Here is a 25,888-nt window from a genome sequence, read left to right as displayed (position 1 = left end):
ACGGGTAGGATGGTTGAGCTGGCATAACTGATGTTGATGGGTTCGCCGGTTTACTAGCCACGCTTGGCAGCAACACGGTTGCCTTAGGTGGCTGCACTGGTATTTTCGAAACTTGTGGTGGAGCTTCCGGAACTGTCGCAGGGCTTGTGGGCTTTGAAGGTAAGCTTGACTGATTGGGTGGAACCGGAGCTGTTGGAACTTGTGGAACACTTGGCACCGGATTCGGTTTTGGTGTCGGTAATGGAGGCAGTGGCGGCAAGGTAGGTGGAGGTGTTTCCTTAGGCTTCGCTGGTGTAAACACAGCGACACCCGGTCCCACACTTGCATTCGTAGTTGGCAAGCTTGCCTCTGGAGGCATTACAGGGGCACCTGGAATATGCAGGTCATCCTGATATCGCGTTTTTGACTTTGGACCCTAACACTGGATCTGCCGAGTCAACAATGCCAAAGCACTGTGCAGGTTCGACACATATCAGAGGTGTCTGCCGCAGCATGACGGTTCCTCTTTTGCATTCACAGCCCTCACCGGCACAAGTGGGTGGACAGGCGTGAATTGTTTTGGTATCCCAGCAGCTAACAGGGCACGGAGATTTGCACTTTGTGTAAACTTGGTTGATGCCCGAGCAACGCTCTGGAGTGGCGGGACATTCCGCGGCGCGGACGCAAATGAGCGGCTTTTCTAAAAGTTGTACGTAACCCTTTTTGCATACACATCCTTCCCCTGCACAGTCGAGAGTACAGGGTCCAGGTTCTTTGTTCTTGCAAGTGGCCGGGCATCGTGACTTGCAAGTTGTGTACACCTGGTTTGAAACTGGGCAGTGCTTCGGTAACGAAGGACACTGCTCACGGCGAACGCATCTTAGTGGATCCGCACTTAGTTGAACGTATCCATCCTGGCACACGCATCCATGGCCACCGCACTTATCGCTGCAGTAGCGAGGACCGTAGTCTGAACAAGTTTCAGGGCAACGTGATTTGCAAAACGAGTACATCTGGTTTTCACCTTTGCACCACTGGTATGCACTATCGCAGGTTGATTCACTAACGCAAATAAGCGGCTTTCTTTGGAGCTGGAAATAACCTGCCTTGCAAACGCATCCATCACCTGCGCAGTCAGCAGTGCAAACCTGTTGTAATTTAGTTGGAACACGTCATAGGGCAATAGGATCTGCAAGGTGTATACACCTGATTTGGTCGCTTGCACTGTCTTGGTCGGGCTGGACAATCCTTCCTGCGGACGCAGATCAGCGGTTCCGCCTGTAATTGGACATAGCCTTTTTCGCACACACATCCATGGCCTCCGCATTCATCAGCGCACCGGGGAGTTTCATCGTCCTCGCATGTCTTAGGGCAAAGCGATTTGCAAGGCGTGTACACCTGGTGTACACCTGGGCACCGCAGCTGCAAAATGAAGTCACAGATTTCTTCTGTGACGCATACCAGCGGCCTCTTTTGCAGCTGCAAGAAACCCTTCTTGCATGTGCATCCTTCACCTTTGCACTCCGTGCTGCAGATGGTTCGGCTTTGACCACGGGAGCAAGTGGCTGGGCAACTCGGCCTGCAACCCGTGTATTCTTGGTTGGCACGCTTGCACTCTTTTGGAGGCCCAGGGCACTCGTCCCGGCGAACACAGACGAGTGGTTCGTCTTTCAGCTGCACGTAGCCTTGCGTACAAACGCACCCTTGTCCGGCGCAGTCAAGAGTGCAAGGGCGAGGACCCTTATCTGAGCACCTTTCGGGACATCGAGATTTGCACGTGGTAAACATCTGATTTGGACCCGGACACTGTTGTGGCTCCGCAGGGCACTGATCGCGGCGCACGCAAATTAGCGGATTCTTTTGCAACTCAACAAATCCCTGTTTGCAGACGCACCCTTGGCCAGCGCAATCAAGGGTACATGGACGAGGACTATAGTCTGAACAGGTTAAGGGACACCTCGTTTTACAAGACGAGTACTCTTGGTTCGCTCCCGGACAGTGTCCCGGGGTTAGTTGGCAGTCCTCCCGCCGTACACAAACCAATGGGTCAGCTCGCATTTGTACAAACCCGTTTTTGCAGACGCATCCGCTACCTGCACACTTCTTAGTACACTTGCCGGGTTCAAGATTCGAGCACGTGGTGGTGCAGCTGGGTTTGCAGGAAGTGTAAGTTTGATTCTCCCCAGGACACCACTGATCTGCCATGGATTCGCATATTTCCAGACTAACGCAGATGAGCGGGTTCGCTTGAAGTTGGAAATACCCTTCTTGACAGACGCACCCTTGTCCCGCGCAGTCAGCCGTGCACACACGAGGACCATTGTCGATGCAAGTGGCAGGGCAACGCGACTTGCATGTCGTGAACACCTGATTAGCGCCTGGGCACTGCGGTGGTCTGGCTGGACACTGTTCACGGCGAACACATATTAGTGGATTCTCCTGTAGTTGAACGTAGCCTTCCATGCAGATACATCCGTCACCCGCACAGTCAAGGGTGCACGCTTTTGGTCCACTGTCCGCGCATGTTTGAGGGCAGCGCGACTTGCAATTCGTGTACACTTGGTTGGCTCCTAGACATTGTTTTGGCTTAGGCGGGCATTGCTCGCGCAGGACGCAGGTCAATGGGTTAGCGTTTAACTCGACGTAACCTTTCTTGCAGACGCATCCTTGACCGGCGCAATTGGCGGTACACACACGTGAACCAACACCGCGGTCTTCGCAAGTTTCTGGGCAGCTCGATTTGCAAGGTGTGTAGACTTGGTTCTCCCCTAAGCACAGCTCTGGCTTCACTGGACACTGCTCGCGAGGGACGCATAAAAGCGGGTGCTCGTATAACTGTACGAAACCTGGCTTGCAGACACATCCAACGCCTGCACATTCCTTAGTACATGTGCGAGGGCCAGGCTCTGCGCATGTTTCTGGACACCGAGATTTGCATTGGGAGTATACCTGATTTCTGCCTGCACATTTTTCCGGCGCAGGCGTGCATTTGTCGGGACGTACGCATTCGAGAGGCGCTTTCTTCAACATAACGAATCCTTCCTTGCAAACGCATCCTTCGCCGGCGCACTTAGTACCGCAGAAACGAGGAACGCCAAAGTCCAAGCAAGTCGCAGGGCAGGGCGAGATACATCGCGTATAAACCTGGTTCGCGCCGAAACACGGCATCGGTGGAGCTGGACATTTGCCGCGTCGGACGCAGACTAGGGGCTTGGCTTGCAACTGCACGAATCCTGGCCTGCAGGCGCATCCCTGGCCGGCGCAATCGGCGGTGCATATTCGAGGCTCGTTGTCCCAGCACGTGGGAGGGCAGCGCGATTTGCAGGTCGTGAACATTTGACCGGGACCAGTGCACATCTTCGGCATCACAGGACAGTCCTGGCGACGCACGCATGTCAAGGGATTTTCTCTCAGGATGACGTAACCTTGTCTGCAGACGCAGCCTTTGCCCGCGCACACGGCAGGGCAGATGCGGGTGACGTTGATGGCACAAGTAGCTGGACAGCGCGGTTTACAAGTTGTGTACTTCTGGTGAAGGCCCGGACATCTTGCCGGTTCTCGACCAGGGCACTCGTCATTGGGTACGCACCTTAGGGGATTTTCCTGCGCAGCGAGATATCCAGGTTTGCAAACGCAGTGACGGTCACCGCATATTGCGGGACATGCCGTGGGCGGGTTGTGGAGGTTAGCGCACGTAATAGGACACGGTGATGGACAGGCTGTGTAGATTTGATGCGGACCGGGACAAGTAGGAGCGGGCGCCGGAGGACCGATGGGGCATTGATCGGGACGTACGCATGGTCCGCCTGGAGAGAGCCTGAAAAGTCGGTACAGAGATGTTAGATACATTTCTGCCCTGAAATATCGCAAGCATGTTTTGCACTTGAGAAAGATGATACGCGGCTATCGCTTAGAGCAACGCCTGTTCTCTTTTTTCGCTTTTTCTACAGCCCGCGCGCTAGATTCCTCGTCTCAACGTGTCCTTGAACGCCAAGAAAAATATCTAAGAATGAAATTGGCGTTATAGCGCGTCGACCACGTTTTTTCCAAGGTGCAACGGCTGTCTCCTACGAATATGTATCAGAGATTAGGCTTTCCTCACTATCAGCACCTTCACGTTGCCTTCAAGGGATATTGGCAGCACAATTCCTCACACATTCGGCAGTATTTAGGTAGATACAACACTTGTGTTTAAGTGTGGAAAAGCGGCGGTTACACAAATCTGGTAATACGAATCTGGAGTGAAGCAGTTAATGTAGGTACTACTGGGATTGGGCATAATTACTTTATCCCACGAAAAATATAATTTTTCTACATTCTATGCGTACTCTATGTATTGCCCAAATACAGAAGACTTAGGTACGCTGCTGATAATGCTTCAGGGCTTCGCTTACCTATAATCTCGTTTTCTGGTGCTTTCTTTCAGCAGCCTTGTAAGTTGTGCATGCATATATATATGGGACACTACACATGGCAAGCACACGACGAAGAGATGGCTTATTAAATGAAACAAACGAAGTTTTATTTTAGCTATTCTGCATCCCTTTCAAAGCTTTTCAGATCCTTTGTCCATACGTCGTATAATTACAGGCTCGTTAACGAGATGTCACTAGCGTCAATTGCATCTCTCGTTCGTCATACTAGAAACGTCAATGCAGTGTCTTTTGCACTGAGCTTATGTATTTCAAATCTGCAACGGAAGCCCAGCACATGTTGCAGAATTTAACCATATTGCAAATGCTCTCCTTGAAATTGATAAGGAATCTATGTACTGTGCAACACTCCAGCAATGAAAAACTGCGAGTTCTGCTGGATGTGGATGCAGCTTGATAGCGTCGACGAACAAGAAAGCAGCACCATCTTCGTTTTTGCGAGCTACCTAGTGTGTGCCCTTGCAGCTATTCAAGATATATACGCGGCGATATGCAGAGCGCTCCTATAGCTGTCCTCACAGCCTTCCGCTCGCTTTGTCATAAATAGGCATTGCTAACACCTTTCATGCTACGAAAAGTCTATATGATATTCTGCGATAGAAATGCAAGGTACACTTAACGCAGTGTCGTCATTTTGTTAATGTTAGGCACCATACTACTTTCCGTCGCTAATTTGAACAATACACAGAGACTTAGAATAACAGAGAACTGATCTAGTTGGTAGATATTCTGTCGTTTTAGAATGAACACAGAGACCTTTTTTCTTGCCTTCACAGTATTGCCGGCAACATAAGAAACGAAGCCGAGGAGTCCCTTGACGATAATGAGGTAAAATGAAGAATTATAAAACGCAATGCATGCATAGGCGTGCGCAGGGGTATAAGGGGGGGGGGGTCAGAGGGGGCTGCCGCCCCTAGTTATATGAAGGGTAGCGGCAATGCGGCCCCGTACCTTTACTCAGTCGGACCTTTCACGCCATTTCGCAATGTGCAGGGTTACGGCTACGCATGCTATTGACGAGAATGGCGACCGAAGAATCCTGATGCTGCATTTCAAAGAACTGTTTACTTCTCTCCTTTGCCCCGGGAATCTCTCCTTTGCCCCAGGAAATCCGGGGACCTATGACAGGCCGTTGGGAGACGTACGTCATCGCTTCATTTTCACGTGTGCACCCATGACTTTCGGACTCGACCAAAGGGGGAGAGGGGTCAGTGGAAGGGGGGAAGGGGAGGCGGTGATACTCAGGCACCCCTAATGGAACACCCTGCGCACGCCTCTGAATGTAGGCAGAACGCGGCAGACTGTAGGCAGACCTGCTGTATCCCGGTGCACAGGCGCAGCCTCTAACGCATAGTACGCTGCAGTCTTTGTGCTCAAGCACTCCGCAGGTCTTTGGGCAGGATGACGAGCAGTAGTTGAAATCCATGTTTGCTTGGTGGCGGCAGCTGTAGCAGTCTTCCTTGCGTATGCATCTTCCCCAGGCGTTGCGAATGTATCCCGGCTTGCATACGCAGTCTCTCAGCTTGTTCAACTCGCTCGGGCTCGTCAACTTCCACTTGCAAAAGTTGTCCTGTTGTCGTACCCCTGCTGGGCTAGGCACCTCGTCAGGGCCGCACGAGCTTCTGCCTAAGGGTGAAATAAAAACACTTTAATTCGACAATGATCGCTTTAATGTCAGCGTACCATGGAGTGAGACTGTGACGGTGTCAGTGATTTTTTTGTTGACATTATCACCAGTGGACTAATCACCCTGCGTCAATAATGAATCACTTATGTTACCATATTTTCATAATACTGGTACCACCTACTCAAAGTTCGTTACAAGGTTGCGTATAGAATTTACTTGCCTTAGTTGAAGAAATATTTGAAAACACTGAATGTGTTTTTGAGTTTATTAAGGTGCTATAGCTAATACCGCCAGCTTCTTCTTTTTCTGAAAATAGGGCTGTGTGGTAGTGTACCGAAATATATTTGTAATTCTTCTAACTGCCCAGTAAGAAATCCACGTCGATGGGCTAGTAATTTCAGAGATCATGTGATGAATAACTGAAGTCTGCAGCGAGAAAGCGCCACACTACCTCAGAATGCGCGAACAGACCATTTGTAAAATATATTAGAACGTTCTGCTGCTAAGTGATCGACAAAAAATTAGTCGTACTTTCTATTTTGTCCTGTATAGCATATAGCAGATTAGCTTCCCTCTAATCATGCGTCAATAAAATGCCCTGGTTGCACATAAGCATGCTTTTCTGTCCATGTTGTGGTGAGCAGATCTAGTTTTCTTTAGACATGTTAACATTAGGATCCATTTCTCCCGTTCGTTTCCGTCACTTCCTTCCTTACTAAATTCCTGCATTCCATGAAAGTGACGTTTACTGTTATGTAAAGGACGACAACCAAACACACAGTTCCTTCTGCTTTCTCACGCTCTTATCTCGCATCATGCCTCCCACTTTCTAGCGTAAACTTTAATGTTACGTAGTTAGGATGTCCTTCATAACGGTGACCTCCCCCCCCCCCTGAAGTTTTGCATCAACGCTGCTTGAACCTTTTTTCCAAATACCTTATGTCTCTCCTGGCGTTTTCGCTAGTGCCTCGGAGTAAGCAAATGCAGCACCGCCATCGTTTCCTCTGACTCTGTCCAAAAAATGGGGCTGACACTCTGAAAATTCAGATCCTACTCTTACATTGTTTTTAATTGAGTGTAAAGCGTACCACAGCTACTTCTAGTCAGAGTTTAAAAATATGCCAACGCACTTTATGACGACGCTACAAAATGACTGCTGCTGACTAATGCACACTGTTTTTTATGTTCTGCTTAACTGCGTCATTAGGCAAGAATAATTCGTTGACTTCTCAAGAAGCAAAGCTGAGCAAAAAATTCCAATTAATTGTACATTAGCTTGCAAAACGTCCAGATAGGACAGTTTCTAAGTTTATGTCAATAAGTATTAGTGTTTTTCTGCTTCCTACAGATGCCTGCGAAATACAACGAATACCATGTGACATGCCCGCTTGCACGCCATAATTGGAGTGTTCCATAACGTTCCGCCTAGAAACGACCATAGCATTCGGCCAGGTGTGCTGCGGCTTAGAAGGCGACTAGGCACCGACTATGGTGGTGGCAATGTGATCAAGAACGTCTTGCTTGCGGCGTCAGAGGCCTTAACCACTGCGTCTGCTTATCACCATCATAAACCGCCGCGAGAGAAGCATATCCTTTGTACGCGGAACGTTAGGGAGCACTGCAAATACGAAGCACAAGCATGTCGTGTGGTATTTTTAAACGCGAAAGTGTTTTATGCCGGGGTCCACCAATACTTAAGTGACGTATTTCCGTCACGGAAACGACGTCGAAAAAAATGCAGGATCAGATTGGAAAGAAAAAAGGGTTCCGTCAACGGGCATCGAACCCACAACCTCTCGGTCCGCAACAACAGATGCCGGGCACTCTATCCACTGCGCCACGGTCACAGACTCTCGAGGCTTTACAAACGCGCCTTTTATATCTGCCACTCTCCTGGTCGTCGGGGTGGTGTTGCCCTCTAGGAGCGGTAAGGTAAAGTAATTCTTCATTACTCTGGCCTCCGCGATTAGCACCTGCAACGCGTTACACGTCCCTCTCATTCGGCGCGTTTTCAATAGAAGTTCAATTTTGTCAATGCCTTAACACACCGCGAGGTGGCGACATTAGCCCAAGCGTCGTAAAAGCGTCGGCGTCGCTCATAGCATCACGCTAATCCAAACCAAAATTAGCTCGGCGACGCGCCCCTGCCTCACCTGGCTGTAACACCGCGTTCCCCGCTCGCGCGCTCACCCCGAGAAAAGTAGCGGCCGGGCTGCCGGGGCGGCACGACGCGCTTTGCGTTTCCCTCTATTCCGGCCGTGGTGTTCAATCACATTTTAACACGCGGCGGTAAGGCGACCAATCTTCTGGCTATCACACCTCGTTTTCTGATTAGGCTTTCACCGTTAACTACTACAGCTACCCCAAGGGTTTCTTTAATCATTTAACGTGGACGTTAGTCGTCGGGATGGAGATGTACCACCAATCATCAAAGTGGGTGCTTACACGTTAAACGGTGCCATTAGCTGCCAGACAGCAATATACATTCTGCAAACTCTCTTATATCAATGTACAGTAAACATTCAGTTACTTCTCTAAGGGCACGCTTTACTTTCGTGTTATTCCGATTCCTATGACGGAGGGTTCAACCATGTTTTCTTTTTGTATTTCGCGAGTAGCAGCGGTAAGCAGAAAAACAGTAATACGTAGTAGATAGAAAGGGGGAAACTGTGTAATCAGACCTTTTGCGAACCAATTTACAACCTTCTATTTGGAAGTTGCTCAAATAGTCCTGCCCGCTTAAGCCGAGCACAATATATGGTGTGCTTTACTCCATGCGATTGTCAGCAACATGCCATTGCTCGCGTCGTCATGAAGTGCGTCGCGATATTTTGAAACTCGGTCTAGAGTTATATGGGGCACCCTGCAGAAGGATCTAACCATTCTCAAGTCCCCACCAAAATAAGCATATGCCACCATAAGTACTGTACTCACATGGCACGCATGACGTGCAGACCTTGCCGCACGTGCTTGTTGCCTTGGCAACACATAGGCATAGTGCCACGAGGCGTGTGGCAGTGACTGCAGCAAGACGCATATCCGCCGCGTCAATAGCTTAGGGACACGGGTCTTCGTAATGCAAATACCCGTGATCCTGCTCCTCATGTGCTAGTGGCGACTTGCAAGTTCCATGTCACCTGTCCCAGATAGAAAGTTCGCCCTCTTTCTGCAGACTGATATCGAGAGAAGCGTTTCAGATAACGGTGGCAAGCACGTCACGAACGGAAGAACGCCGACTCCGCAAGGTCAGTTTGAGAGCGGCCAAATACTTATGGCAATGCATAGAGAATGTTAGTCGCAGGCAAACAATGGACTTCAGCGGTGTACAGCTGTGCGCATCCAGCTCGATTTCATCTATTGTCTGCTTTACATTAGTGAAAAAAATAAGCACGGTCCTATAAGCATAGCACCTTTGACGGCCCAATGGTTTCATGCACTGACGTACTATGTGACGATTGTTCATCTGAAGCTGCAGATTTGGATAAATACATAGAACATGAAACACTCAGGAAATAGAATTTCCGCTCAAGCAGCGACTGAGAGGCCTAAAGGTTGCAAGAGTCTAGGTTTATTACTGCCAAAAGCGTCATGCTTACGGTGAACGTCAAGCCATTCAGCGGCCATCATTGCGTAAATGTTGCAGCCACGAACTTCTAAAACGTGTACAGGGTGTTTTTGCTTACTTGCGCCAAAGTAACAAAAAAGACATAGACGTTACGCGAGTCGAATTGGTCCAGTATTAAGACAAAAGCCTTTAATGTCTCATACTCGCGGCGTCCGTCGGTCCTTGCCCTGGAACCCCTCATGTAACGTCTCTTGGGACCCTTGAGGTATCAATAAATAATAAATAAATAATAATAAAGCTGTGGCCTCTCACCCTCACACTCTCTCAGCAATCACGTGATGGCACAGCAGCGCATAGCAACAGTTGCGCGTTGCTCGTTCCAGCGCCCGTTGCGCAACTGTTGTGCAACGCGGCGGCGGCGTCCAGCGGCGGTGTCCGTCCGTCAACGCGCAACTGTTGCGCGTTGCGCCTTCCAACGCGCGTTCCGCAACTGCTGCGCAACGCGGCGGCGGCGTCTGTCCGTGCCCCCTCACATTCTCTCAACAACCACGTGATGGCGCAGCGTGGCGCGCGGCAACGCTCCTTCGTCAGACGTCTCGTTGCAGCAGTCAAGTTAGTAATCAGATCACGCACAAGCGGCCCGGTGATGATTCCACGGCAAGCGGTTCGGAGAACCGCCTCAAGAATGGGGCTTCCCCCGATACCATGGCGTAGCCAGTCGAGTGGCCAGAGGTTTCGCCGAACACACTTTCGAATTTACAAAGTGGGCTTCAATTTTTTTTTTGTTCTAAGCAACATGCAGCACGTCATGATATTTTTGACAATCAACCAAGCTGGGTAATTAAGAACAACTGCTTAATAGTCTTTTAAAAGAGTAACACTAAAGAAAAATCGTCAATACAGTAGTTGTAGTGCTTGTTCAGAATTGTCGAAAGAGAGAGAGAGAGAAGCAAGGAAACGCAGTGCGGTTAACCAAACGCACGTCTGGTTTGCTACCCTGCACTGGGAGAAAAGATGAAGGGGCGAAACGAGAGACAGACAAATATAGAGAGATTGTCTTTAACATCGAATGCTTTCTTCAATGTTAACTACCATGTTATTTTTGTAGCGTTTAAAATTTCGCGAACTTTTAAAAAAATTACACCATTTCCCGCTAAAGGGGACCATGAGACGATACGAAGGCGGAGCACTTGCACGATCGCGTTCCGTTGGCGTTCGTTGGGCATGCTACCGACCTGGCGTCGTGGAACGCGAAGAGGGACGCTACGCGCGTCTTGTCTTCCATCTAGCCTGGCCGTTAATTCTCACAGGGCGAGCGGGGAACGGGGTCGAGAGGCGTGCGAAAGGGCGGCAGCGTAGGGGAGCAGAGAGAGGGGGAAGGGACGCGTATGTGCTGGTGCTTATCGCGGCGTTGCGCAGGAGAGAATTTCGGCATGTCTAGCCTGCGTTTCAGAGGAAGATTAGAGAGGGTGAGGGGAGAGGGAAGTGTAGAGGGGGAGGAGAGAGGGGAAGTGTAGAGAAGAAGTGGAGAGGGGTGGGGAGAGGGGGAAAGGTGAGGGGGCGGGGCGAGGGACAAATGAGAGAGGGGAGAGGGGAAAGGGGGAGAGGATGTGTGTGGAGAGGGTATGCGCATGCGCAGAAAGGGTGGTCACGCCGCACACCACCACCACCACCGGTTTGAGCTCCGCTATAAGATGCTTCGCATCTAAAATAGACCACGTGACTGCCGTTTAACGCACTGCGCTTTAGTGCCCTCAGATGTAAGTTGAACGAATTAGCAAAGGCTGCTCCGCGCACACAGATCGATTGAAGAGGCTGCCGGAACAGGCTGAATAGCTTGTGGTGGACTACTAATCTCGGTTATGCTTCGTGTAACAATGCGAGGAATGACTTGCTTAGTTTATTCCTTTGCAACAGTAGCCTCAGTGACCACTGAAACTCAATCTATTGACGAATTTCTGCAAAACGAACAGGTGCGGCATAAAGGCAAGGTTCTGTGAGGTAATGAAACGCGATATCTGTCTTTAAAAAATTGCACGCTTGTTACTGAGGGAGAGTATTCCTTTATTCTATTGAGGGGCGTCGCTGCCACAGTAACAAGTTTCCTTTCATCAAAATGAAAATAAGAGATGTTTTAAATGGGCAATAAACTGTGCTTCTAAAACTTATATCGTATCATGACAACTCAAAGGAAGTATAGTCTGGTAAACTATCTTTACATACAGTTTGGAGACAGAACACGCATACGCTTGAAGAAAATAGAATTATGCTAACTACTGCCTACAGTGCCAAGCGTGTCCTATTGTTCACAGTCTTCGTTTTTTAGCTCCACGGCTGCGTTTAGTACATAAATGACCGATCAAGGCCGATTTGATTTGATGCTACGCGTTCTATTACAATTACTACAGTAATCGCGGAACAAGCTAAACACAAGAAAGGCAGAAATTAAAGCAAAATTTCCGCTTGTTAGCATGAACTAGTTGTTGGAGTATTATAAACTCGGAGGGCGCTTAAGCTTGAACTCTAGGAGTGGAACTCCGTAGTGTAATCGGGCCCTGTTCGAATCGCCTTTTCATTCGCTTGCCACGCTTCGCTTTCGGCATACACCACAACCGTGCCGCGTTGAAAGGAACAACTGTGCGTGTAACATTTACCATTTAAGGGAGGCGGAAAAGAAAAATTACACCACCTCCCACTAAAGGGAATCATGCGTGGATGCGAGCAGCGGGGAGATGGTTCACTTGAGCGGGAGATGGTGTAATTTTGCTTTCTTGCGTTCTCGAGCCTGTGCCGTCCTCTAGCGTAGAAACCACTGCTTCCAGTCTCCATTCAGCTCCATCCAGGGGGAGGTGAGGCGCATGGGCTGGCGCTCATCGTGGCGTTGCGCAGGAGAGAATGAGGCGCGCGCGAGAGAGGTGAGCTAGGAGAGGAGAGAGAGGGGGAGGGGACGCACATGCGCAGTGGAGCGAGGACGCCACCGGATCAAGCTCGCTAATAAGATTCTTCGCATCTAAAAAACAGGACAGGGAGGTTAGCCAGTTTTCAGACCGACCGGCTACCCTGTGCTGGGGAAAACTATCCCAAGAATTCCTACTGCAAATGCGTTCGGCGGAATGCCACAAGGTGGCGGAAGGGTTAGCAAACGGATACTTGACAACCATCCGTTTCTTGCACGAACCCACGTAGGAAATCCGTAAGGATTTCTCGGGTAAGCTTCTTAGTTGAAGACAAGGCCGTCCTGGCCCGGACATCGAACCTGAGACCAACGCTTTACAAAGCCGTCGCTCTACCGACTGAGCCCACCAGGATGCTAAAAAATTTGGTGTTAGCAGCTGCACTTACTACGTAGGTAGAGAATGTTGTGACAAGTGTTTATTATCCCCACGTTAGTAAATAGCACAGCTCTTTCTTAAGAGTATACTTTTCCGAATGACCTCGATTGCGACCGTTTCTCTAACGAGCGCAAATTTAGGCATCCTGAAACATTGCTGATAATTACATTTATCGAACGACGACTGAGTTGATCTATGCCATTGACAGTATGCGTGTAAGTAAAATGGTGTAAATTAGGTGCTTAACTAAAAGCTTACACTTTGCCAATAGAGAATGCGACTATAACGCGTGACAAGGAAAAAAAACCCGTTGTATTAAGCCAAGATAACCATTCTTTAACTTGTCACACTTTTTGTCGCATCGTATCTAGAACTTTAAGGAACCTTCCTAACGTCCAATACCAGCGCTGTCAGGTTGCGGTTTCACCTGGAAGCATTTCGCTCGCTTGCATTTGCTTGCTTAGATTTTTTGGTATTTTTTGCAATATCCCCTGATGAAAAAATGCATAGTAAACGTACAACTATTCTGGCAAAGGTTTCATTAGCTACTCTTACGAAACGTAACCTGTGACCAGGTGAACTTTAGATAAATCAAAGTTCTGTTTTCACTTGCAATAAATTGTCCGAAAAGTGCTATTTCTTCACAACAAAAGGAATGGTGCACGCCATATCCCAGGACATCGGATGAAAACAATGTATATCGCACTTCCACGACAGTAAGAATTATCTTGTGAATATTTGTTGCGTATTCGTTCTCAGATCTTCCCCCCGTGAGCCTTCAAAGCACCACCGGCTTCCTTTATGTTCAAACAAAACACATGTCGGAAAAGGTAGGAACAAAAATTTATTTCGGCGGGATTGTTACGCCTTTAAAACACTCCTTGTTTGGAAGGACATTCATCCGGCGGAACGCAAAGTAGAGGTTCCTCACGCAACTGGACGTAGCCTTGCTTGCAGACGCAGCCTTCTCCAGCACACTTAGAAGTACACATGCGAGGTAATTTCTGGGTGCACGTAAGCGGACAGGTTGACTTGCAAGACGTGTACTCTTGGTTGGAAGCTGGGCACACCTTGGGCATTGTCGGGCAATATTTTCGGCGAACGCAAATAAGTGGCAACGCTCGCAGCTGCACGTAACCTTTCTTGCAGACACAACCATGGCCAGCACAGCCCGCTGGACAGACGCGAGGCTCACTCTCGGAGCAAGTTGCCGGACAACGGGATTTGCAGTCCGTGAAGACCTGGTTCGCACCCAGACACTGCCTCGGATGTGACGGGCATTCCTTCTTGCGGACACAAATTAGCGGGTCGGCTTGTAATTGGACGAAGCCTTTATCACAGGCACATCCTTCGCCCGCACAGACAGCAGGGCAGAGTCGAGGTTTAGCATCGGAGCAAGTTTCTGGGCAGCGAGATAGGCAGGTCGTGTAAGCCTGACCATGACTGGGACATCTTGGCCTGGGTGGGCATTCCTGTCGTCGTACGCAGACGAGCGGATCCGCTTGCAGCTGTACGTAGCCTTTCCTGCAGACGCAGCCTTGTCCCCCGCACTGTGTCGTGCAGGGACGTCGGCGGTTGTCGAAACAAGTGACGGGGCAGCGTGACTTGCAAGTCGTGTACCTTTGATGCGGTCCCGAGCAGGTTACGTTGTGGTCGGGGCACTGGTCTGGTGGAATGCAGACCAGGGGGACGTGGGTTAACGCGACGTAGCCAGGTTGGCATACGCAGCGATAACCACCGCAGGCTGGTGGACACCACCTCGGATCAGGGTTCTCGCAAGTCAGCGGACATAGCGGCGAGCATGTCGTGTACATCTGATGAGGACCGAGGCAGCTTTGCATACATAGAGTCAGGCTTATGCACGGTCCGTTCGGGAAAGTCCTGCGAAAATTGTCAAAGTGCACGAAGTTCACTTGATTGAATGCTCGAGAATATGCAGAAATACTCGCCAAGATATAGGACTTTGCGGGTGAGTAAATGAAAGGCTATCTTGCTTGCTTGATTGCTACGCATGAATATACGTCAACCCCCGTCAAATGAATAGTGCTGTCTCTGACCATCGTCTAACACATGCCGATCGTGCGAAGCATGGGAACTTCCCGAGGCTTCAATTTTGAGCGTTAATGCATTGTAATATTTTAGCGGCAGTATCGCACCGAACGTGCATCCGTTTCCCGAAATTCTGATCTTTGAGCTTTTGTACTGCATTTATTCACTGATGGAGCACACATAGAGTGACTACTTTTTAAATGCGAAGCATTTCTTAGCGAACCCAAGGACCTTTGAGCGTTTCTATATATATATATATATATATATATATATATATATATATATATATATATATATATATATATATATATATATATATATATATATATATATATATATATATATATATATATATATATATATATATCTGCGTATCTATCTATCTATCTATCTATCTATCTATCTATCTATCTATCTATCTATCTATCCGCCTACGTCTGGATGCTCTCGTGATCGCCTCCTTAGCTTAGTGTAGACCAAAATTCGCGTGGGATGGTAAGAGGATTTGACGTATATGACTGTCTGGTCATGACATCAATAGCGTGAAAGTACTGTCGCGTACGACGTCAAATCCCTTCTTCCAGACACGTGTGACACATACCCATATACCACGGCGACGGTAAGCGGTTATGCGCCACAGGTTATTGACAGTTTATATCTTCCCAGGAACAGTGAGAACAGACATTCGTAATTTAAATGCGAGAGCGTAACGAAAAACCGACATCGGCAGCATTGATTCGACGAATGCAAATAATAAAAGCAGGTTCCAAGTAGGAATCGAACCCGAACATTGTGCGCGGCAGTCATGTATTCCGTCGGAGAGCCACGCCACGTCTTGAAACTGCTTTGCAAAAAGACTCTATGAAGGTGTAATGTCGGTGCGGCGTCAGTTGTGGTTTCAGTGCTGGAAATCTGATTTTATAACACAGCAATAAACATTACATATGTACTTACATGATACAGGCGTCACGCGGGGTTAGCGTCAATTGTGGTTCCAGTGTTGGCTCCGCTTTCATAGAAGTCTAATAAACGTTACATTTGTATTCCTATGATTCAGCAAGCTATATTCAAGCGTTGCTTCATCCCGGAGGAATACGCTAACAAAAGCTACGTATAATATTCGCATCATCGCACCGGTAAAGTGCACTCAATTTTGATAGTACTCACGTCTGTGCTCTAAAGTGAGTGCTGACTTGCGTCAGACCACAAGTTACCCCTTAAACGACGGTGTAGTCGACGTGCCAGGTATGGCCACGATGTGCACACATCTAGTACGCTTACAAAAACACGTCTATTCCCCTCGTAATGCTTGACTCAAAGCCAAAAAATGCAGTATAGAGAACTACTCGCTGATTGCTTCGCATGAAACGGATTCCCACAAGGCGTGAGATCTCCCGAACTTTTTTTCTTTTGTATTTCGCCCCTGTTATATATTATGGATACCTTTCATTACTACACAGTCACAATGTCAACACTTTCTACATTTTTGGCCACAGGCTGGTAGGCAGTCTAACCTAAAACGTTTAAGTACAATGAACAACCATTGTTGACCAAATATCGGTTACTTGGCGAATTAGACATAGCGATCCACAACAATTGTACACAACATTCATAATAATAAAACAACTCACCTAACGAAACCCGGAGCGCATGCGCAGCCACTCACGCACTGCTTGGTACAATTCGCAGGCGTTGGCAGGCCACATATATGTGGGCAGGCCGAGGAACAGGGGCTGAAATCAGCGTTGGCAGTGAAGTGGCAGCCGTAGCACTCTTCCAACCTGATGCACTGGCCCCAAGCGTTGCGAATGTATCCCGCCTTGCATAGGCAGTAGCGTCGTTTGTATAGCTCGGCAAAACTTGCAAGCTCTGGCTTGCAGAATAAATCCGTGCGAGGTATACCGTCGAGGACCGGGACCTCTAGAGAGTTACACTTGTGGTTTATACCTACGAGAGAAATATGAAATGGTCATCTTCACAGAATTATCGCCGATATCTACTTTCTATTTAATTCGATTATTCTCAGCGACCAAAGCTATTACGGAAAGGGCCGGATAGTAAAGAATACACGTATGCATCAAGTATAAGAGAACATAAGGCCAGCAGCCTGATGGAAGTTCACGTTCAGGACAAGAGCGACGAAAGCGAGTTCGTGGTTCTCGCAGACATATCTCTTTGGAACTGAATAAGTTCCTACGGCAAGCACGGTCTTCTGTTTTGTAGCTGTGGCCTGATTTAGGCAAAATAGGGCTCGATATGCAAAATAATTCAAGACAGCGTCTTAATTATACACTTTAAGTAATAATCAGAGGCGGGAACAGTTGCGATGCTTAAGCAAATTTGGCAAGCTTAAAGTTTCCTGAAAGTCGAGGCATGAGTGGGACCTGAGTAATTGCGAAAAATGAAAGAGGCGGCAAGGTTTTGAATGCACTTTCTGTATTTTAAAGGCGCAATATAAGCGGACTCACGATTGGCGATCATAGATGGTATTAAGAAATGTTCCCAGCATTTTCAATTGGCCTCAGTTAACTTTGGCCTCAACCTTACCGTTATGAAATGGAACATTAAAAACGGCGCACAATCGGGAAAAAGTTGAGAATACGAGAGCTGGTGTTGTCATCTTCATTTCCCCAGTATATCGTTTTAGCGCTCCAATTCAGAACTAATCGCCAACTCGCGCCTCAGCCCACTCATCTAACTTCAGCGACAGTGCTTCCTTCTAACCCGTCAATTTCGATTCCAAAATCCCGGAAAATTGATACAATAACATGTGTCAATACCCACCTGTGTATTGTGCACTTACAGCGATAGCTGCAATAAAAAGAATTATTGGCCCTCGAATCGACACTGCTTGTGAGATTAGTTGCACCGCCATCTCCGTTTACTAGGTGACCGGACCCGACCGTTATTATCTTAAAAACAAGCATTCTACATCAGACCTAATATTGATAATGGCTTGTTTATTTTTAGATTTGAATGAATTGCCGTCTCGTTTCACTTGACACTGAATAATTGGACAATACTTTTGAGGCACTCATTCCCAGAAGGTTGCTATAGAAGAAAATAAGGCTTCGCAGGTAGACCCGTATGGCCCTGTATAGAGACAGAGGAACAATAGAAATCGTCAGAATGCAGCTGTGAGCGTGGAGTTTCTCTTCATGCACACCCATGTAGAGTTTGGGTTTTTGTTGTAGCCGCGTCCTTGTACGTCTATATGGTAGATGATGCAAGTAGACATTAATATGAAATAGCTTCACTGTTAGGACTCGTTCCTTCGCGGTCGTGCTGTACCTCACCTCTCGTTGCTCGGCTTTACTCGACATAAGGCCAGACGCCTGCAATGTAACAGAGCGGACATTTGGGATAGTTCGTATGTGTTCATTTTAATGGACGCATACCATCCCTTAGGTATGTTTTTATCTTGATGGTTTGTGTTTTCTGCTTCACACATGACGTCTTACAAAATATTTCTTTTTTCACTGTGAAAAGTCATTCGGTGTTTTGTGTCATGGGCGAGAGGAACCGTACTACGCGCTTAATGAAAAGCTACGCATTCCTATGTTTCATCAATAAACTTATCGATGCGAGTGTGTGCTGGCTTCATTGTTCTTTCCTTGAGTCCGAGTCTGTCAGTGTGCCTTTTTCATCAAGATGAGCATACGACGAACCGCGATGTTTTTCGTCATTGTTATAAAAACGTCCAAATACTGAAAAAAACGACCCTCAGGAGGATAGTAAGCGCATTCGTGTGCACGTGCTCGTGCCTAAAAATGATGCGCATGTCAATCATCTCTTTGTTGACTTATCATCGCTGCGTGTCACAGCGATGAGTGTTTTGATGAAGGCTATCCTGCATTATATTGTCAGTGGTGAAGTTCACAACGAGAAGTAAAAATATACTATTCTTGCGCTCGAATTAACTTTCGGAAGTGGATGTGTAGACCTCCGAAAGACAAAGACGGAGCCATCCCTCCAGGTGTTCCTGCGCATGCGCAGACTCGCTTCGAAGCGCTCCGCATAACACAGCTACGCGATCGCATCTACATGCTCGTCCATGCTTTTTTTGAAAAATGCTTAACTGGCCCGCGTAGAGTTACTGTGTATAGTTGAGAGTTCGAAGGAATACCGTCTGGTCAGGTAAATTCATTGTTAATATGCAGGTCACTGACCAATGTCAAACAAATCAAATGAGATTTCGGGATCTTCTTCACAATCGAATGACTGTGCTCCTGAAACACTGCACCGCAGTGGTAGCAATTGAAAATAGGGCATTGGAATCATTTCAGCCGACACCCAAAGTATTCCTGAGATAGGTCGACGATTGCTTCTGCGTTATAAAAGAAGGGTGACGTTCAATCTTTACTTGACTGCCTCAGCGCCATCAAGCCTTCCATCAAGTTCACCATGGAAGAAGAGAAAGACGTTGCCTCTCTTTCTTCGGTGCAATGGTGAAACGTGCTCCCAAGGGACTCGCCTTCAGCGTGTACCGAGTGCCATCCCACTCGGCTAGATACCTCAACTACGGGTCAGTTCGTCCGGCATCCCACAGACTCTCAGTGTTCCTGTTCTGTTGTTCAACGAGCCATTCGCACCTGTTTAAATAAAAGCAGCCTGTAGGAAGAGCTTCAGACCATCGAAAACGACCTCGTCAGGAATGGGCACACAAACATTTTATTAGGAGACGACAAAGTTCATCATGCATAGCCAGCAGACAGACGGCCAAGCAATGGGCAATTCAGGTCAGCACACGAGGGCTGCTGTTCGGACATTCGAGGTCTAATGGAAGCCCCAGCCCGTGTCTTTAGAAAACGTGGCGTGCAGATCAAGCATGTTTCAGCAAGCTAGCTTAAGGGTGACTTGCTAAATGGGAAGGATCCTCTCATTCCTCGGCAACGTTTCGCTGGTGCGGTCTACCAGATCCATTGCACCGATTGCGAATCGGTATACATTGGCGAAAGCGGAAATTTCTGCAGGTGTCTAAAGTAGCCAACGAATAACGTCGCCGATGGCCACACAGTGACAAATGCATCGCAGAGCACGCCGGGGAGACGGGCCACGCGTAGCTAATCTGGCATAACACGCACGTCTTGGCCACGGAGAAGAATTTCACTACGATGCTCAGTCTCGAATCACTAATAATTCAGGCAAGTAACACAATCAATAAATCATCTGGCATACTAAACCTCGTTTACTCCAGAAGTTCGCGTCATGCGCTCAACGCTACTTAAGGACCTGCTGCTTACCGTCATTCCATTGTGAACAAGGGATTATTACGGATCCGGAAACATTATTTTATTTTATTTTGACATTGGTGAGTGACCTGCTTATTAACAGTAGCTTCATATGCTGCATTTTCGTAGCTGTGTTCCGCGTCTGTTTTCCAAACTCCGTTAGTAACCATGTATTGCGGAGAAGGTGACTCTCGGGGTAAATTTTGTATTTCTAGACGCAACCGCTGCAGCGAACTGGATTGACACTAGTCATCGTTAGTCAAGTTCATCGTCGGTCTTCGACACGCCAGTGAAGTCGGTCGTTGTCGCTATGGGCATGTCGCTTGCAGAAGCGGAGTACGGCTTCGCCGCATAGTGGTGCTTGCTATCCAGACCTACGGGGAACTCTGTACCTTAAGGTAGCATATAAAGCAAATTCGTGGCCGCGCTACGCGCAGTGCGGGTGCATCCGGCGCGCCCGCGCGTCGAAGCGTAGCGCCGCAGGTGCAGATGGATACAGCTCTGGTGGAGCGCGCTGTGCTCACTTCGCTGTAGCGGAATGCATGCTCCGCTTCAGCAAAGCATGCTCCGCTTCCTTTCGATGCACTCCCGCAGGGAATGCAGTGTCGCTCCGCGGAGCGCTGTCACGCTGAGCCCTGTTCACCCTAAGAGTGGATGACCCTGCACATGCCAACTGCCTTCATCGATGTGCACGTCCTTAAGACTTCATGGCTACCAATATTTCTGCTTTAATGTACATGCGTGCCAAATATATTCCTTTTCAACACAATTAAGGCAGACGAAAGTGATAATATTCATTTTATTGTTTAGAGATTCCTGCAGCGCGTATGATTCTAAAAAAATTAAATTACTCCCGCTTTTCTGCTGCAAAAAGACTTTAAGACTCTGTAAAAACTTCGTCACATTACGGTGAGAATTATGCTTTTAACGACTCGGTGTGCATAGAATGCGAAGTGTGGTTAAACAGAGCGCATTGAGCGGGATGAACGCAAGTCAGCGGATTCCAGCTACTGATCACAAATCCTGGCTTGCAGACGCAGCCGCTACCGGCACAGTCGGCCATGCACGCCTGATGCTGTTTGCCCCAGCAAGTCGCCGGACAACGTGGCTTGCATCTTGTGTACACCTGGTTCTTGCCGTGACACCTCCTGTGATATCCGGGGCATTGTTCCGGTAGAACGCATACGAGTGGTTCGAGATGTAGGGCGAGGTAGCCCGGCTTACAGGTGCATCCCTCGCCGGCGCAGAACTCTGGACAATTTGAAGGGAAGGGGTTCGCACATGTGGCTGGACAGGAAGAGCGGCACAGAGTGAAGTACTGCTTGTCACTGGGACAACCTGGCAGGCATTTGTGGATGCTTATGCAAGGCCCGTTCGGATACGATCTGCAAAAAACGTAATAAATTCGCACTATCAAAGCCGGAATCCGTTTGACAATGGCACATTCGAAAGAGCAGTTTCCTTTTTTACTCTGCTATACACAGTCACACAGCCATTACATTAAACCTATATCCGCAAGAACTTGTTCTTATAATATTCAACCTTCTCGGGAACCATCGCAGAGTGGAATTTGTTACCATCTACCTTGCCCATGCTACGCTCTAATTTGGGTTTTGTTTTTTTGTTTTGTTTTTTGCTTGCTTGTGTGCACGCGTGTGCGCGTGTTGTACATATTTCCCTGCTTGGACTGAACGACAGAAAAGTGAAATAAATAAAATATAATTCTGTGAAAACTATGACATTTCACTCAGGTTCACTTCCGTTTGGGCTATCTAATATGGATAACACATCAGCAATAAGATGGAGCCAAGTCTTCTAATAGTGGTACATCTTGGGGTGCCGACGTATTCTGTGTGTCCCATTCGATGACCATAAATACTAAAATAATCTATAAATACCATAACTGTAACGATTACGTACCTAATGTAACCTGGTCTGCATGAACACTCTTCGTAGCACGTATCGGGGCAGTTCCTGTCGATGGGCTGATTGCATACTAGAGGGCACTGCGATTCGCACAGGTTGTAGTCCATGTTCAGGTGATGCTTCTCCATGCAGTGGTGACACTCGGCATAGCTTATGCAGTCGCCCCACGAGTTGCGTAGGTACCCTGGAGCGCACACACAGTCTGGGCGCATGCGCTGCACGGTCTTCCACGTTGCTTCGGGGTGACAGAAATGGTCCCAGTGGTGGCCACGGTTGGGTACCTCGTGACGACCACAGTGCACCATCTTCAAGTGATCTGTTTGAGAAATGTAGTAATTGCAGCTGTAATAGCATGAAATTTCATGTTTTGTCTTGCTCTTTTTTAGTTTGCTCTTCCCACTCCCGTCCTCCCTAAACACCATCTCGGAGAAAAATAAAGCTTACTACTACTATTATAATGGCACTTCGAACAAGGTAAACTAAACAAAGTTACACAATGCGTATTATCCAACTGACAATCAGTGAATGGTGATCAGTCGCATGAATAATCACACAAGGAAAAGAATTGAATTAACAAATATAACGGCTATAGCTTTCACAATCTCAGACACCCTGCTTCACGCTTCGCCCTACATTTCAATTTGTATGCGACAGCGGAAACCTGGGCACTTAACAACTACCTGGTGGTCCCATAGGCGTGCGCACGAGGGGGGGGGGGTGCTGAGGGGCGGCCCAACCACAGGACGCAGTATCATTTGCAGTCATGCAGGGCTATGTGAATGTCAGTCTCTCAATCAAGCTGTCGCACGAGATTGGCTTGGCTATGTGTGGAATTACGTGCGGCTAACACTAAGGCTTGCATCGAACACGTGAACTCCGCTATGGAGCGCTACCTGATAGGCTTGTTGTTGACACATTTTGTGCAGAGGTTCTATACGACAGAATGAGGACAAAAAAAAAGGTGGCTTTCATCTTCAAGTCGTCTTACGCGTATGGATAAGGGACCGTAAATGGGGCTTTTCTTTTTCTTTTTGTTTCATTTCATTCCCCCACTTTCTTGTGGTACCATCATTTCTCCAAAATAAGAATGCACATCGCCACATCCACGTCAAGAACCGCTGTCGAGGCCAGCTTGTAAGCTTACTGGATTTTCTCGGTGCCTATACTTCGACCACGAGTGCGTCTTCGCATGTCTGTGTCTTAGTAACGCGTTTCAATAATGTGAAAATGGTGCTTTTGACTTCAAACACGTTGTACTATTTGACAAATGTATTTTTCAGCAATATGATGGTGTATGCTCACACCATAACACGTATTTAAATCTGCTGAGCTAACTTTAGGCATGTTTAGTGACGCTACGCACCTACGTCTGTTGCCGAATTTCGGCATGATCTTTAGATCGTAAGCTTTCGTCTAGGATACAGACATTGCGAATTGAGACCGTGGCGCGGTCCTCATCGCACATGTTGCTCATTGCTCCTTATGTTTAACCAAACCTAACCTAACCAGGTTGGCAATTCCTAATAGAATAGGTTATCATTCTGTGTTTATCAATTCGAGCGATGCTAAACATTGCTACAAGCAAGTTATTCGTATGTTTCGGTGCCTGCATTCACTATCCACAAGCAGAAAAGCGCGGCGTAGACTACAACCCTCTACACGACAGTTCACAGTACAAGAACGCACAAGAAAAAATTAATTTACGATATATAATGAAAGTCTGTATTCATGAAGCTCCTTTTACACTAAGTGCATCAATTTATATAAAACAATTTCTCTCAAGAAGAAAAGTCCTGAAAATAATTCTGTTTTTATATACTTAAACATGACTAGTATACATTTGACCGGGCATGCTTCTATTCAATAGACTCACCCCAAATGCTTTGCCTACAGCTACTAAAAGCATGAAAAATAGGCTAGAGGCAGCAAGAGCATGCAAATGTCAACAGCCAATAGGCAGTATGCTCCCGTTATTTGGAATATAGAAATGGCACAGCAAAGCTAAAGTTTCTGGTGAAAATTACGCTCAAGCACAGTTGCGCTTAAAGGAACAGTTATCATATTGCACATAGAAAGCGTCACACAAAAAAAAGCGCTCATGTATGCTTACCTGGAACATCATCTATGGTGTTGGAGGATATCGCCGCTGGCGGCAACTTTACGTTCAGTGGAACAGAACGCCGTTTTCGTCGTTGCCCTAGGGTTCTTCTCAAGGTGTCTGTTGTTCGTGACAAACGGGACAGGACGCCTGCGGCAAAAACCGATGCAAAATTAAGCATGGTCAACACACACGATGGTGTAAGAACCGTTGTTTGGGTTTTGTTGCGGCTATTACAGTATTTATTCGAATCTAAGCCGATGTTCTTTTCTTTTCGAAAAAACGATCTGCGACACTGGAGGGGTTGGCTTATATTTTAGTGCAATTATTAAGGTTTTTTTTTTTTCCTGGCCTTGCGAATTTCGGCGGTCTGCTTAGGATCGGGGCCGGCCTAGATTCGTGTAAATATGGTATATGAAACCAGGTAATACGGTCTAATTCGTCCAGCTGCGAGTACGTAGTCTGTAGTAATCCTAAATGATTTCACACTGCAGCTACAAAATCAATCATATTTCATTCATAATACGTGCATTCATTCATGCGTGCTGTGCAATTGGCTACATCACCCCATCCACCGCTTCCATAGCTGCTTGCGCCCGGTTTTTCAACACACTGGAAGTTGGGATACATTCGGTCAAATCTGTGGCGTTAGCTATACCTGTTTTCTTAAATCTCGCGACATCAACTTTGAATTCGACCACTGGAATATGTGGCGAGTTGAAGCACGTCTTGTGAAATGTCATTTTTTTTTTCATTTTTCGTTCGAGGTTGCAACTTCTTCCCTATATATAGACTGCCAATTTGGGCGTGCGGCCCTTGCGCAAGCTTTTGCGGTATACACTGACACTCCACAAAAACATCAAGGAACGCAGCTGGCATTACTATACACACTTTACACGCCAACCCGGCGAAACTGACGTCTTTGCAGAGGGCAGATGGTATCGCATTTTTTAAATGAGTGAAATGTGTGCTTTATTTCACATTCATTTTCATTTACCCCAGTTTTGTTACATTTCATTAAATATCAGAAATAGCGACCCCTATTCTTTCGACTTGGTTGCATTGCCGACACTTCTCTACCATGGCGCTTTGGCAATCATAAATAGAGTTAAAGGCAGCAACAAATACTTAATACCCACAAGGACCTTACAAGGGCGAGCACGTTACTATGTATCGTGCCTCAGTTTTGATAGCACCAATTGTTGTCACAATGTTACCACAACGTTGGGCACTACGTGTTACTAGGTGCTGCAGGCGTTCAGAAACCGAGTGGCCAGTCATAATGTAAAACGAATATTTCGCACAGTCCACCAATGCCCGAGCTGGAGGAGATTAATTGTTAACTAAAAATGCTGTCAAGCCGTCGATCAAGCAGTGGATACGGTAATCGACGTCTTGAAATAATTGTTTCCGCTTACATTTCAATGCTAAGAACTGAAACGCAGCGGAAACAGGTTTCAGTTCTAAGCATTCAAACCTGGAACGTTTCAGTGCTAAGCGCTGAAAAGTTCCACGTTTTAGTCCTAAGAACTGAAGCCTGGAGCGTTCGCATAGAAGGAAAACATGCTAACCGCACACGGGTTATTCTTCCCTTTTATCACAACTCTTATTTAACCCGACTTTTTTCGCCAAAATATTTTTTTAGTCG

At 47.4% G+C, this 25,888-nt stretch overlaps 3 protein-coding genes across 3 annotated transcripts in view; all 3 read right to left on the bottom strand.

Moving 5' to 3' along the window:
- Nucleotides 1–25,888, bottom strand: part of LOC119401630 (zonadhesin) — a 297,434-nt gene that overhangs the window by 104,879 nt on the left and 166,667 nt on the right. The gene's annotated exons all lie outside the window — the stretch shown is intronic.
- On the bottom strand, nt 1,023–9,312 carry LOC119401638 (zonadhesin). The gene is made up of 3 exons (XM_037668546.2): nt 8,974–9,312; nt 5,726–6,038; nt 1,023–3,796 (listed from the first exon to the last, which is right to left on the bottom strand). Exons 1-3 carry the CDS (start codon nt 9,074–9,076, stop codon nt 1,138–1,140), a joined length of 3,075 nt encoding a protein of 1,024 aa, XP_037524474.1. The 5' UTR covers nt 9,077–9,312; the 3' UTR covers nt 1,023–1,137.
- LOC119401637 (zonadhesin) lies at nt 13,763–17,924 on the bottom strand. Its single transcript, XM_037668544.2, has 3 exons — nt 17,770–17,924; nt 16,617–16,932; nt 13,763–14,817 (listed from the first exon to the last, which is right to left on the bottom strand). Exons 1-3 carry the CDS (start codon nt 17,858–17,860, stop codon nt 13,806–13,808), a joined length of 1,419 nt encoding a protein of 472 aa, XP_037524472.1. The 5' UTR covers nt 17,861–17,924; the 3' UTR covers nt 13,763–13,805.

Source organism: Rhipicephalus sanguineus, chromosome 8 (assembly GCF_013339695.2).
Source record: "Rhipicephalus sanguineus isolate Rsan-2018 chromosome 8, BIME_Rsan_1.4, whole genome shotgun sequence".
Lineage (NCBI taxonomy): Eukaryota > Metazoa > Arthropoda > Arachnida > Ixodida > Ixodidae > Rhipicephalus > Rhipicephalus sanguineus.
This window is presented reverse-complemented; position numbering and strand designations above follow the sequence as displayed.

What these genes read in the sequence shown, in the direction of transcription:
- LOC119401638 (XM_037668546.2), bottom strand. Translation starts at nt 9,076, where the DNA reads ATGCGTCTTGCTGCAGTCACTGCCACACGCCTCGTGGCACTATGCCTA. An exon ending in CTGCACGTCATGCGTGCCAT is followed by an intron (nt 6,039 to 8,973) that starts GTGAGTACAGTA and finishes TTTCACCCTTAG; the next exon opens with GCAGAAGCTCGTGCGGCCCT. An exon ending in TGTGCACCGGGATACAGCAG is followed by an intron (nt 3,797 to 5,725) that starts GTCTGCCTACAG and finishes CCGACTTTTCAG; the next exon opens with GCTCTCTCCAGGCGGACCAT.
- LOC119401637 (XM_037668544.2), bottom strand. Translation starts at nt 17,860, where the DNA reads ATGGCGGTGCAACTAATCTCACAAGCAGTGTCGATTCGAGGGCCAATA. An exon ending in TGTAAGTGCACAATACACAG is followed by an intron (nt 16,933 to 17,769) that starts GTGGGTATTGAC and finishes TTTCTCTCGTAG; the next exon opens with GTATAAACCACAAGTGTAAC. An exon ending in TGCGCTCCGGGTTTCGTTAG is followed by an intron (nt 14,818 to 16,616) that starts GTGAGTTGTTTT and finishes CAATTTTCGCAG; the next exon opens with GACTTTCCCGAACGGACCGT.